Here is a 14,191-nt window from a genome sequence, read left to right as displayed (position 1 = left end):
TTTTCAAAAGAGTTTGCTGCAGCTCTACCATGGACCGTGTCCTGCAGCTGCATGTTTGGGGTAGCTGAGCCTAGGCAGAGCAGGGCTAGGTTTTCCCTATCTCCCCTCCGTCATGGCCTGAGGTGCCACAGTAGCCTGGCATTCCCATCGCCCACCCTGCCCTGGGGGGTCCCTTGTCCTCCCCTCGGGCAGAGGGGTGTCTGGGAGGAAGGGGGGTGTTTTGCCTGGAGCCGGTGGGTGGCACTGCGGCCCTGCAACACCGTGGGCACTGACATCGGATCCAGGGTGTCAGCCCTGGAGCGCACAGTGTCCCTGCACAGACCGCCCTGGACACAGGCTCAGCCAGCGTGGAGGGACCCCGGCACGTCCCGGGGGCTGTCGGCTGCTGGCCCTGGGTGCCAGCACGCAATGACTCTGCCCGGGGCCCTGAGAGCACCCAGGGAGTAAGGTAAGGGGGCCATGCCGCTTCGGGGGAGCATGCACCCAGCCCCACATATGTCCTGAGACTTCAGCAAGAGCTGGGACACCCCAGGGTCCCTCTCTGCAGCCCTGGCCAGGTGAGGGTTAATCAGCGACGGGGATGGGAATAAGGCTCAGCACTGGGAGACCTGTGCCTTTGTCTGTTGCTTCTTTCCCTGCCTGCATCCCCTGTTCCTCTGGGGGCTGCCATGCCACGCTGCTTGGATGCCAAGGGTGCCCCAATACCTGTGCCTGCACTTGCTCCTTCACCCCTGCTCCAGGATGTGCCCAGCTCTGCACCTTGGGGAGTTCACCCTGCAAATGTCCCTTCCCCGCACCCCGGCTCGCTGGCGCAGCTTGTTTCCACCCTGCCCTGCGCAGGCAGCTCTGTCTCTGCACAGCTCCTGCCTGCACATACAGACCAGTCCAGATGGGCCAGAGCTTGGCCCCACAGAGCCCCCATGGATGCAGCCAGTCCCACAGCAGGGAGAAGAGGGTCAGGATGTGCCTAGCACTACTGGCTTCGGTGGAAGGTGTGAGCCAAGGCACTTCAAACCCCCCAGGGTCCCACAGGCTGTGCCGAGTATTGCCCTTATCCCACCCTGTCACCTGAAGGACACGGGTTTTGCACCTGAATTAGTGTTGGGCGTACCCCTGGGCACCCCAAGTTCCCATTCCGGCTGGAATTTAGCTGGTTTTTCAGGCAGAGCTGTGCCCTTGTGCCTGCCCAGTGCCTGGCTAGGCACCCTGGGGTGCCCCTGGCTTCCAGAAGGGCAGGAGCCACATCCCGGGTTTTCCACCTTTGTGTGTCTCACCCCAGGTTTGCTCTAGTGTGTAGACAAAGACCAGTGCAAAAAAAAGACCAATGCAGCTTGCACAGGCTTCCCAGCAGTGACAAGGCTGGGTTTGGGGCAGCTGATGGGACCCGCCGAACATCCCCTGAATTTCCTGCTGTGACCAACAGAGCAAGTGGAAAGTCCCCACAGCCACAGCGGGAGGATGTCCCTGTCCCTGCCCTCCTCACCAGCCAAAACCACCAACTGCCAGATGCACAGGGGATGCTCTTTGCCTGCGGGTACATGGGTACAGGCTGTTGCTTTTGCTGTTGAGCTCCCGATGGGATCCCAGTGCTCTCTGCCCTGGTTGTATCAGTCCCCTGGGAGCTAACATGGGGCTCTTCACCCCCTCCTTCCCTTGGCTTTAGCTCCTCTGAGCCCAGCCTGGGCTCCAAGTCAGCAAAAAGAGCCCTGAGGCTGGTTTTTAATTGAAGAAATTAAAGTTATGCTTCCCAAAGCACACCCTCGGCATCTCCTGCGTGGAGCTAATTCCCTGTCCCATACTGATGACCTCTCCCCCAAGAGCTGAACCCGGTCTCTTGGGCTGCCTTATTTACAGAGTCTTGAACAGAAAAGGAAAATTATTGAGTGAAAAGCAGAATCGAGCCAAGAAACTTCACTTCCCAGATCCCTGGCTACTCAGGTCTACAGTCTTGGCCCTGTTTTTATTGATTGCATGGGATGCCAGCGAGCACAAGGAGCCCCACGGGTGAGGGGCTGGATGCAGGGAAAGGCGAATTGCCATGGGAATGTGCCAGGGAGGGATGCCAGGCTGGGGAGGGCAGGTGCTCCAGCTCCAACAAAGCCCACGCCAGCATGGGAAAGTTGCTACGGGGTATTTTGGGTCCGGACGAGCAGCAGAAGAGTTGCACAGAGCCAGTGGAATTGGAGACATGATGAGTCCCCTCTGCCCAGGCTTGGTGCTGGCATGGTTCGTCTACCCCCAGCGCAGCCCTGTGCACCCCAAAAGGGGTGAGCCCTGCAAGCTGGGCACCCCTCCGCATTCTCCTCTCAACCCTAGGTGCCCACTGAGCACCCTAGGTACCCCCAGAACTGCTTGGGCACCCAAAGGCTCCATCAGGAAGGGCAAGAGGGGAGACAACCACATGGCAAGCCCCTCTTTTGCACCATCCTGTGCCACCCTGGTTCTGGCTCAGATCCGCGGTGGTCCCCCCCGGGCAGGGCATGCAGCAAGGGACAGGGGGTGACGTGCTGGTGTCGAAGCAGGGTGACCCTACACGGCGGCCAGCCATCCCAGCCATCGGATGCTCCTGGCGTGCAAAGAAACGTGGTGCTGGTGCAAAATCAGGCAGCAGCAGAGGGGGGCCATGGGGGGAATGAAGCAGAAATGACAGACACCCCTTGCTTGCAAGAAAGAGGAGGAGCTGTGGTTGGTGCTGGGTGCTACACGACGGGAATAACACTTCCAAAGAGCCACCGGCTTGGAGACAATGTTGGCAGCGGGGTTGGCACCGAATTTCCCACCACCACCACCCTTGCAGTTGTCCCTCTGCTCTTTCCAATTGCATGTCACTTCTGGGAGAGATAGATGAGGAGGTGCTGGCCAGGGTCCCTTCCCACCTCCCCTCCACCTCCCCATGTCCCATTTGGTGCCAAAGCCAGCCCAAAGCCTCCTCAACATCTGGGACACCCTCCTCCGCCACCGTGACCGCCCCAGGTGGCCGGTGTCCCCCGTCTCGGGGCATGGCTGGGGAGGTCGCAGTGCGGGGGGGTCCGTGCAGGCAAGACCCCGGGAGCACTGGGCGATGCGGTCGCAGGGGTTGCAGGCGCAGCCAGCCCCATGATTGGCGCGGCGGGGGACAAATGCCACAGCTGAGACGGGGCCGAGGCTACCTGAAGGACCCCGCATGTCCTCAGGTTTCACTCATGACCATCTGACAGCAGCAGCAGCTGCTCTGCCAACAGGCACTCGCTGAGCCAAAGCCTCCAGGAGTCGAAGGAGAGGGAAATTCTGGCCCTAAAAGGTCTCTCCTTGGGATTTTGCTCTCTCCACCCAACAGTAAGTACTGGGTTCAGCCCTGGGCTGATGCCAGGCCACCGGGCAGGGTCCACAGGGTCTTGGATGTCCTCGGGTTTGTCATTCTGGCTGTGCTCCGAGCAGTGCAAGCAATGCTGGGGGCTTTGCCATCCAAGCGCTGGAGGTGGATGGGAGCAGGACAGCCCCCGCAGTCGCTGGGGTGGTGGTCAGGGCTGTAGACACTGGCCGGACCCCCCGCATGGAAAACAGCCCGGGACAGGGGGGAAAGTCCCCGCAAAGGCACAGGCAGGGCGTGGGGATGAGGGTGCCAGCAGGCACCGGACCCTCGGTGGCCACAGACCTGCCACCAGGACGAGAGGGGATGGCGGGGGTTGTGACGGGCAACCGGTTTCTGAGCCACCTTCCCACACGGAGGAAGGGAGCTACAGGCAGGGCTTAAAAATCACAAGTCGCCTTTCTCCTGGCTTCTCCTCCTGGAGATCTAAATATAAACCTCGGCTTAGCCAAGCCAAGGTTGCAGAAAAGGTCTGCGGGGTGCTTTGCAGTGTCTCCTTTCGGGAAGGCGCCTGTCCCCACAGAGCCCTGTGCCCTGCGGGGGAGCAGGGAGGGACCCCCACAGGGACCAGCGAGGGGAGGAGGTGGGACCCCTCTGCCATGCCAAAACGGTGGTGATGGGGGGGACGTGGAGTTGGGAGGCCGTCATTTTGCCACTCACACGCAGGGGCTGCAGGGTGTGCGTGCACAGCTTTGGGGTGTTGGGGAGGCAGGGGGACCCCCATGTGGGGTTCAGGTCTCAGATCCCCCCCCCCCCCACCGGGCAGTGGAGTAACAGGCAGTGCCAGGGTGGGATTTGGCTCATATTTTGGGTGCTGACTCCCCCCACGTGCCTGCAGTGGGTGCACGGGGCTGTGCAAAGCTCCCATCACTTGCTGCACGTGCAGGGATCGCTGTGCACCCCCAGTGCCGTTTCGGGGTCTATTCACAGACAATCAGCCACGCTGGTCCCCCCCCCTTCCCTCACAACAGCAACCAGCCCTCTCGGCCAGATCCTGCACTGCTGCTCCCTCACTCCCCGGAGCCAGCGCTGAGTTGCAGAGTGAAGTTTGCAGATAAGCACAAGCATTTCCTCCCCTGCCCACACTTTTGCTGAGAGAGATGCGAGGGATCAGCCTGGGCATGCAGCGAGCAAAAGGCACTGGAAAAGATTTAACAGCAGATATCAACAAGGGGCAACGATTCCATAAAGCCCTGAGGACACCCCAATCAGTCCTGTTACGCAGGCAAGATCCTGCACATGTAGCTGATGGATTGATGCTGTGAGCGCTGGAGCTGCCTCCTCTAGTCCTTGCTAGGAAAATGCCTGATGTCATTACAGTTCGGGGGGCAAAAGAGTATGTTTATGGGAACTGGGTAAAGAACACAGAGTCCTGCCTTGACTCGGCTGTGCTAATATTTAAATAGCATTTTGGATTTTTCCGGTGTGTGCATAAGGGTCCGGTGAACATCATTCAGGGCAAAAGGGCTCTGTGGTGCTGCGTGGGCAGCTCCATCTTCACTCAGGGAAACTTGCTGGATTTGGGGGTAGGAGAGCGAGCAGCAGCAAGTAATGATGAGCCGTCCATTCACGTTGTTTCTGTGTTCAGCAGGTTGGACTAATGAGGTCATTTATGTGGAGGGGAGGAAGGGGGAGAACATGGTGGATGCTTTGGGGAGTTATGAGGGCAAAGATCCCAGCTATAGCTCCGGAGATGCCGGGAAGGGTGCTCAGTCTCTGTGCCTGTCTGTCTGTCCAGCTGCCTTCCTCCTTGGTTATTTATACAGCCCTTGGGAACATCTCATCTCTGAGTCCCTCTTACCCAGATCCAAGTGGATCTGAATGAGATCCCTCAGGAGCTGGAAGGCAAGAGTGGAGGCGTGGGGCTCAGTGCCTGGAGCTGGGCATGGGGAGGGCTGCGATGGCTGCAGGTGCCCCGTGTTGGTCTGGTTGGCATGGTGTCTGGTACAGGGTGTTGGGGTACAGTGGTTGCGATGGGAAAGTGGACATCCCCCAGCCCCAGGATGCTGCAGGGGACCTGATATTTCAAATCCCATGGGAGCATCAGGTCTGGGACTCGCTCCCGGTGCTGCTCATTAGTGACCAGTATGAGAGCCGGTGGGGCTGTGTCTCTCCTGGCATCCCTCGGAGGTGGCTGCATCACTGTCCCCCGTGCCCCCCGAGTCTGGGTGACCCCGTGGGGGGTAGCGGCTCATTACAGCCCCACGCCATCCTCCCTTCCCCCACGCCGTCCCCTCGCTGCCTTCGCAGCACCGCTCAGATCTTTTCCGAGCCTGACATGAGAGCTGCTGGCAGGGAGGAGCAGGAGCATTGGATGACACCCGAGTGCAGGCAGTGGGCAGTGGGCAAGCGCAGGGTCCCCGCTTTAACCCTTCCCCGCCTGCCTGAGCCTCCACTGCAGCCAACCCCCCCCCTCCCCCCCCCAAAATAAACCCAAGCAGCCATCCGCCCTGGTGTCCCCTTTCCAGCAATCCTCTCCCGGGGGTCAGTAGGGACAGCAGGATGGAAAGGCAGCGGGGACGGGGTAGTACCCCCCGCTGCATCCCCCGGCTCCAGGCAGGAGGGGGTTAGTGCGTTGCTGCAGGATGTTGCAACCTCCTATTTCCATCTGCGGCCCAGGAGAGTATCTGAGGACTTCACAGCTTCCAGCCTATGTATGCCACCCCCACCTTCAAGCACATCGAGGTACCCTTGGCAGGGCTGCGGGCAAACAGGCGTTGCAGGGCTGGCATTCAAGTACATTCAGGTCAATAACGATCAGTGAATTGTATGAAATTAATTTCCATGCCACTTACGATGCCAGTTGCAGGAGTGGAGGCACCTCTGCAGGGCATGTATTTTTGGGGGGTTAGACATAAACATGTCCCAGGGGGAGGCTGGTGCCCCCTCAGCATGTTCAGCATTAAGGATTTGGCTCTCCAAAGGAAGCCAGCGATGGCACGGGCTCAGCTGCACCTTTGCAAGGAGCTGGGGAAGGAAGCAGCACCTTGTTTGGCACGTGCAGAGCACCCATCGCAGCCGGGGCCCCTCTGAAGGTGCTACTGCCACGCGCCGTGAAACACGGGATTGTGCATCACATCTTTCTCCTCCTCCGTGTAAATCCCCTGAGCACTGGCACAGCCCTCGGCACGCGGGTGTCCTTGTCCCAAAGTGCATCGCAAGGCGGGGGGTGGGTTGGCTGCTGCCAGGAAAGGGGCTGGAGAGCGTTTGGAGACCTCCTCTTGGTCTACCCGAGAAAGGCAGCATCTAGCAGGCAGAAAGCAGCGGAGCAGCATCATTCCCATAGCAGAGAACTCATTCAACGTGGGCTTAAAATCAAGCGCACACTTTTGCATTTGGGCCACACAACCATACCAGCGTTGCTGTTGCTGTGGGTGACCTGTGGGTAACATGCTGTGAGTGACCTTGGCTGGTCTGGACCAAGCTGGGGGACCATGATGGCACCTGAAGAACATGAACTTGCTGGAGAACCTCAGTCCCCCCCGCTCTGACTGGAGAAAGGCATCCACCAGCGCTGGGCTTGCTCTGGCTTTGTTTTCCAAGGGCTTTCAACAGACCATCCCTCCCTTTTGCTCAGCATCAGGCAAATTGCAGGCAGCATAGCTTCACCCCGTTCCCAGGGGTGACGGATGCTGCTTGGATGCATCCCGCATTCCTGCCGGTGCAGTTGGCTTGGGTCACGCTTCAGGCAAAGGAACAAAATACACCGAGAGGAGGGTAAAAAACCACGGTGGTGACAGGAGTCGGAGGGGGGATGTGTCGTTAACAGAAGCCAGCAGTGCTCGCCGGGCTTGGTGGACAGGAGGCTGGTGTTTGAGTCACACAGCCCATGGGATTTCCCAACCAAGTGCTTAAAAAACTCAGAAATTCAAAGGATAATCCTGGAAAATGAAGAATTATTTTTTTTCTCGCTCTCTGAGTATTCCAAGCCCATTTGAAAATAGAGTGGGAAAAGGATTGAGGTGACTTTCTTTTAATTTTTTTACCGGTGTTATTTTCTTTTCCTGAAAACTTCTCACCGGCTCCCTTTAAAAAAGGGCAGCCAAAAACCACAGCGAGTTTATGGTGGGCTCAGAACCACCACAGTGGTGGAGATCCAGTGTCCCACGGCAGTGTCATTAGAGGCATTTGTTTGCAGAAGAAAATTTTGGAGACTTCACATATCTTTCCAGATCGTCTTGGTAATGTAGTTACAGCAGAGCATTAAGGGATGACAATATATCTGGGGATAGTAAATATCAGACTCTTAAATAGCACATTATCATGTTACAGAAAGGGACATAAACTTGTTTATAAAATGGCTAATTTTGTCTGGCACAACTGAAGGGTGTTTATCCTAGTTACTGCTAGAAACTCATATTAATCTCAAAAACGCTAATGCAGCTCCAGGCCCTGCTCAACACGCCGTTAAATCACCCATGTGCATGACTTAAAGCCAACCTCTCCACCCCCTGTGCTATTTGTGGCAGAAAAAAATCATTTCACATTAGACTTTTTGCAATTTCCCCACATTTTTCCCAAAACTTGGGGAAAATATAGTAGGAAATAAACACCCCATTGGACTTTCTCAAGGCGTGACAACCCTAGGAAGGTTTTTTTTTCTACAACCATCAGACTTTACAACAAAGCACCGTGTCACCCTGTGCATTCAAGCATCACAAAAAAAGCGCAAATATCCTGAAACTCAAACAAAATCCACGGCAGCGGATGGGATTGCCGCCACAGCACAGGGCTCACATTGCCTCCTGCATCACATCGCCTCCTGCATCCAACCCCAGTGGGGTTTGGAGCTATTCGGGCTCCCTCTGCCATGCTGGGTATGGTGGTAGGATTTGGCCCTGCTCCTTCTCCCCATGGTCCCACCACCGGGGTTGAGTGGTTGGACGCACGGAGGTGGGAAATGCAGAGGGGATAAGGACTCTGGTATTTAATCATCCCCATAAAGCTCCCTGTCCTCCCTGGACACACAAATGCTGTCCTGACCGCACTGAGTGTCCGTGCCATTGGGATGGGTTTGAACCCAGTACTGATTCTCCTGGCAGCAGATCTCCTAGCCCATGTGGTTTTGGTTTTTTAAAACATACTTAATGCATGTAGGGGTGGAGAGGTGACCTGCTGTGGGGGCTTCAGGGGGCATGCAGCAGGGTTGGAACAGCGAGACCCATGACGCAGCCCCCGGGGTCCTCCTAGGCGAGTGAGACGGCTGCCACAGGGATGGGCAGCGTGGATGGTGTTTGTAGCAGCACTTGGGATGCATGTGACCGAGAACCCATCACTGAGCTGTGACTCATCCCCAAACCCTGCGGTCCCAGCTGGTCCCCATTGCACCATCCTGCCCCACCCTGGGTGTCCTCGGGGGATAAAGAGACAAGGGATGCAGAGGGAGGGGTTGTCCTGTGTGCAGTTAGCTTCTGGGTGCTGGTTTGGGTGGAAGTGGTGTGTCTCAGGAGGATTTGGGGTGCAAGTGGCAAGGCATGGGTGCTGCAGGATTGTGCTTTCTGTGATGGGTTTAGGTTGTGTGTGCAGCAGGGTCTGGTTTCCTGAGCTGCTGGGTGCTGGCTTAACTCCCCTGGTCTTAACTCCCCTGGTCTTAACTCCTGGTAGCTACAAGGATGTGGGCCAGATCTGGGCTCCCTGGCACCGGCTCTCCCAGAGCTGGCTGTTGGTGCACAAGCTCATTGTTTCTATGCTAATCCCTGCTGTGGGGAGTCCCCCTGTGCTGTGCACTGCCAGTGTTTGGCTGAGCATCGCCTGGCTCTGCTGTTTCTCGGTGAGCGAAGCTGGTTTACACTTGCTGATGACCATTCAGGTTGTTTTCTGTCTTGGACTTGTTCCTATCAGCTTCTGGGGTTTTTCCTAAGCATCTCCTGTTGAGAGGATGAATCTTGAGGGCAGGTTTGCAGATGGGTAAGGGCAGCTCTGAGATGTGTTTGGTCTTGCTGCAACTCTGCAGATACTCAAAGGTTCCCGCTGCTGCCTCCTGAGTTCCGGGTGTCTGTAGAGCTGAGATCTCTCAGGAGCAGCATGTCTTCACTTGACACGCTGCTGTGGTTTAACCCCAGTTATATCTGTCTTGGTTAACCCAGCCCTGAGTATGGAGAAGTGCACCTCTGGGCTTACCAGCCTGGGGGAGCATTGCTGGGGAGCAATACCCTGGGAAGGGAGGAGCAGAGCCCTGGACCCTGGGTGATGGGCTAAGCCCAGCACCTGCATGGGCCGGCAGGATAGGGAGCATCCTCTGGGCACCCTGTGTCCCCCACAGCCACGTGCCTGCACACAGCAGCCAAGAAAGTCCTTCTCCTGTTCCTCGGCCCTCAGGAGGTTATTTTCTTTGTGGTGATGAAGTGCCAATTCTGGACAGAGTGGCTTTCCAGGCAGTCTCAGATGGAAGGGTGACAGGGTCCTGTCTGTCCTGATTATACAGAACCTATTACACAGCATCTCTGGTAGCTTCCAAACCACTCCTTTTACTTTAGAGACTGATTCATTCATGTGTCCTCAGAACCACAAAAATATCACAGGAAACTGAGTTTCTATCAAAGTGAAGGCAATGTGCTCCTGAGCAGGGAGCTACTCCCAGTTGCCTGCTGGTAATTGATGATGTTGAACTGGGGGGTGAGATGCTTATCCATGGCATGCCAAGGGGTTGGACACGGGCAGTGTGTCTAAAAGCAACAGCTCAAGTGTGTCACAGTAAAAAAGGAGTTGTCCAGCTTAGCTGGGAGTCTGAAATTAGAGATGGCAGCTCAGTAAATAGCAGATCAGAGCTTTGGAGAAACATTTTAAGAGATTAATTTCTTAGCATGAAAGCCAATGGGGCAAAAGCCTGCCTTTAATAAGGGACTCTGGGGGGACCCACGTTCTGGGGAGAGCTGGGGCAGAGGACCCTGGGGGTGATTCGTGCCTGGGGCAGCACCTGTTGCTGCACCCGAACTGCTTTTACCTATGGGACATGCAAAGAGTTTGATCTGTTATTTATAGCAGCTGCTATAAATGTGCCAGGCCAGGAGTGGAGGGGCTGTTCACCTCGTCCCAGCAGCTGGGGGTGGCTGGTCCCAGGGGGAGCTGCTTCATTTAGGGTGGTGGGACCCGGCTGTCTCCCCCATGCTGTCTCCCACACACACTGGCGTGGGAACTCGGCTCACTGGGGGAGAGGGGTGCTGAGCCGAGCCCCCTGCAGAGCCTGCCTTTGGCCTTGCTTCCTTTTCTTTTGGGAAGCAGCGATCAACCAGAGATGCTGATGGCTGCGGGGCTGCAGTGTGAGGGAGCTGGATGAAAGCTTAAGTCTTGATCCTGCTCCCCGGGGTCATCCCACTATCTCTGGGTGGCCAAAAAAAGGGTCAGAGCAGGATGAGATCCTGCAAAAGACCCCAAAAAACCACAAAGCATTTCCATGCCCAGGGCAGCATCCCCTTTGAGGACCCGCTTCTTAGCCTTCGGCAGTGCTGCCAGCCCTCAGCATCTCCCCCTGCGGTTGCAAGCCCCATACCTGGTGCTGCCAGGGGCTACTCCATCGGCAGCCAGATCAGCACGGCGCGATCGGTTTAGCCCAGGGAGAGGAAGAGGAGACACAGGCTGAAAGCAAAGCTGATGCTGCTTGCTCAAGCTCCCCTTCTGCACTCACTTCTGCCGGGGGAGGAATGAGCAGAGTCATGGGGCTGCAGAAACCCGACCCATGCCGTGATCGCTGGTGGCAGCTGGAGGCACAGCCACCTCCACCGGGACCGCAGGCTGGGTGCAGTGAGTGGGGACAGGGCATTGCTGGGGGTTTGGAGGAGCAGCACCCAGTGGGAGGCTCCAGGGAAGACATGGACCATGCAGCACCCCATGCACTGAAGCCCTGGAGAGCAGTGTGCTGCTGAAGGGGCTGGAGCCCTACAGAGTGCTGGCATGGCCCGTAACGCAGGCTTGCCCTAATAGTTCTGCAAAACCCTATTTCCAGGGAAATTGAGGCTGCCTAGACCAACAAGCTCCTGTGAGTCCTCAGAGTCTCCAGGAGATGGGGTGGGCTGATCCTCCCATGAGTGCTGTGGGTCCCGCTTGAGAATGCATCAGTGCATCCCCAGTGGGACTTGGGGTGATAGAGCCAGACACAGCCCCACAGACTGGCAGGGACTGGAAGGGACCTCTGGAGATCATCTCATCCAACCTCCTGCCAGAGCAGGATCACCCAGAGCAGGTTGCACAGGACGGCGTCCAGGAGGGTTTGGAATCTCTCCAGAGAAGGAGACCCCACAACCTCTCTGGGCAGCCTGTCCCAGGGCTCGGTCACCCTCAGAGGGAAGAAGTTTTTCCTCCTGTTCAGATGGAACTTCCTGTGTTCCAGTTTGTGCCCGTTGCCCCTTGTCCTGTCACTGGGCACCACGGAGAAGAGTCTGGCCCCTTCCTCTTGACATTCACCCTTTAGATATTGATAAGCGTTGATAAGATCCCCTCTCAGCCTTCTCTCCTCCAGGCTAACCAGCCCCAGCTCTCTCAGCCTTTCCTCATACCAGAGATGCTCCAGTCCCCTCATCATCCTCACAGCCCTCGGCTGGACTCTCCCCAGTAGTTCCCTGTCTGTCTTGAACTGGGGAGCCCAGACCTGGACACAGAACTCCAGATGTGGCCTCAGCAGGGCAGAGCAGAGGGGGAGGAGAACTGGCCTCGACCTGCTGGCCACGCTCTTCTCAATGCTCCCCAGGTACCATTGGCCTTCTTGGCCACGAGGGCACACTGCTGGTCATGGAGAGCTTGGTGTCCACCAGGACTCCCAGGTCCTTCTCCGCAGCGCTGCTTCCCAGCAGGTCACCCCCAACCTGTCCTGGTGCTGGGGTTATTCCTCCCTGGGTGCAGGACGCTGTGCTTGCCCTTGTTGAACTTCATTGGGTTCCTCTCTGCCCAGCTCTCCAGCCTGTCCAGATCTTGCTGAAAGGCAGTGCAGCATCCTGCTGTGTCGGCCACTTCTCCCAGTTTGGTATTGTCAGCAAGTTTGTTGATTGTACACTCTGTCCCCTGTCCAGGTCAGTGATGAATACGTTGAACAAGACCGGACCCAGCACTGACCCTTGGGGCACACCACAAGCTACAGGCCTCCAGCTGGACTCTGCACCACTTTGAGGCCACTGGTTTCAAGGGAATGCAAAGGGCAGGTTTCCCGAGCTGCTCAAGTAGAGTGTGAAATGGGTGTAAATGAGAATAACTCTGGATGAGAAGAAGCAACAGTGGTGCCCTGCTGCCATGGGCACCATCCCCTCAGAGGCATGTGGTGGCAAAAATGCCCTTTGTGCTTGCTTTGATGAGGTCCCACCTTTGGGGTCCAGCGGGTCTGGGGTGAGATGGAGCTGTGTCCCTCTGGGATGACTGTTTCAGGTTCCCTATTTTGCAGCAGTTTGGGCCCCTGAGCTGGGCTGTGGGCAGTGCTGGACTCCACTTTGCAGTGATGTGACTCAGTTTACCCTGTTAGATAACCCTGTTCACCAAGGACAAAATTCTCCCTGTTCTAAAACAGGTTTAACTATGAAAATTGGTGCTCTTGCCACTTGATTACTTTTTTTAAGTTTGCCCTGTTCCAAAAGGCAGCAAGTTGCTCCAACGCTCTACCAGCTGCATTTTGAACATGCATCAAAGCCCTGGTGCTGGGCTGTTCAGGTACTGCAATGAAGGTGGTCTCTGCCCGAGAGATGTTGCAGCTGGGGGGCCGGTCCCTACTTCACCCCTGTGGCTGGATGGGATGTGGCGTGAGCAGTAATACCTCCACAACACCATGCTGCCGGGGGGGTTGCCTGCCCCTGGCAGAAGAAAATCCATTTTGCACACTGAGATTCAATTCAGCAGCAGTAGCGAGGGAGCGTAGTGGTTTCTAAAATGCAGTTATCCTGTGCTGCTTGAAATCAATACCTCCCTTTGCCATTGCTTCCATCACTTGGTTTTATGATCACCATAGGGACGCGTTGATGCCGTTATGCACCCAGAGTCTCTCTTCCCATCAGGGCTATAAATGTCCAGTTCTCCTTAATTACAAAGGGCTGAAGGTTTCTAGCTCTCAGCATGGTTGGGTTGGGGCTGTGAGGAGTTATTGATCCTAAATCTGTTTTGGGGGCGGGCGCTCAGCAGCATCATGTAAAGTTTTGGTGCACAGACTTGCCATGGCTCGCTGGTGGGCTGCTCATTTTGGGGACGGTGCAGCACAGAGGTGCCTCTATGTCAGTACCCCAGCAAAGCAGGACCAAGTGTTTTGGTATATTGGGCTTATCTCTGACACAAGCTGGTGTTTATGGGCCAAACATATTGAGGCAAAGCCAAGGCAAGGTGACTCAAAGCGAGAGAACCTTTCTGGTGTCTAGGAAGCCTTTGCCAGGCGTTTCAGCCTCAGTCAGGGCATGGCAGCCTGTTCCTCCGGGTGCAACCACCCCTCTTGGCCCCACTTTGCTCTCTCCAACCCTTTTTGTTGTTCTGCTGCTCAGTGGAGTCACCCTTATCTCTCCCAAATGGCCCATCCTATTCCTGTCTGAGGAGTCAACCTGATCGCTGTAACATTAGAAAGTGCCATTATTGCCTTGCTTTTTGGCTCAAGATAAGACTTTAACCCCTTCCTCTCGGGAGCAGAGCCCATCCGGCGCTGCAGGTTACTCGTGTTTCCTACAGATGGGTGCTGTGAAATGGCCACTGACCCTGCAGGACTGAGCTCCTCTGGCTGAGGAACCTCTTGCTTTGAGTGCCGCACGTTGCTTGCACAAGGTGCGGGAGGAAAACTGCCAATGCCTTGCAGCATATTGCAAAGGGGAGACAGCTGGAGCGGTGGCGCTGATGCTGAAGGTGTTTTGTTTTGTTGAACAACCCTGTCTAAGTTGTGAAATTGCG

General features: G+C 56.4%; 1 protein-coding gene across 6 annotated transcripts in view; it reads left to right on the top strand.

Moving 5' to 3' along the window:
- Positions 1-323: 323 nt before the first annotated feature.
- The window catches only part of SCN4A (sodium voltage-gated channel alpha subunit 4), a 47,407-nt gene continuing 33,539 nt past the window's right edge, over positions 324-14,191 (top strand). Inside the window, exon 1 of one of the 6 annotated variants that reach the window (XM_054801756.1) lies at positions 324-448. Coding sequence is in view for 1 of the 6 variants with exons in the window: in XM_054801754.1 (XP_054657729.1) it covers positions 4,901-4,940 (40 nt within the window). In the remaining 5 variants the exon portion in view is untranslated. Of the gene's footprint in view, positions 449-3,198; positions 3,316-4,884; positions 4,941-14,191 lie in introns of those variants that run through there. The other 5 variants (XM_054801757.1, XM_054801760.1, XM_054801759.1 and 2 more) reach the window with 5 other exon arrangements.

This window comes from Grus americana, chromosome 22 (assembly GCF_028858705.1).
Source record: "Grus americana isolate bGruAme1 chromosome 22, bGruAme1.mat, whole genome shotgun sequence".
NCBI lineage: Eukaryota > Metazoa > Chordata > Aves > Gruiformes > Gruidae > Grus > Grus americana.
Note: the sequence above shows the minus strand (reverse complement) of the source record. Positions and strands in the feature narration are given on the sequence as shown.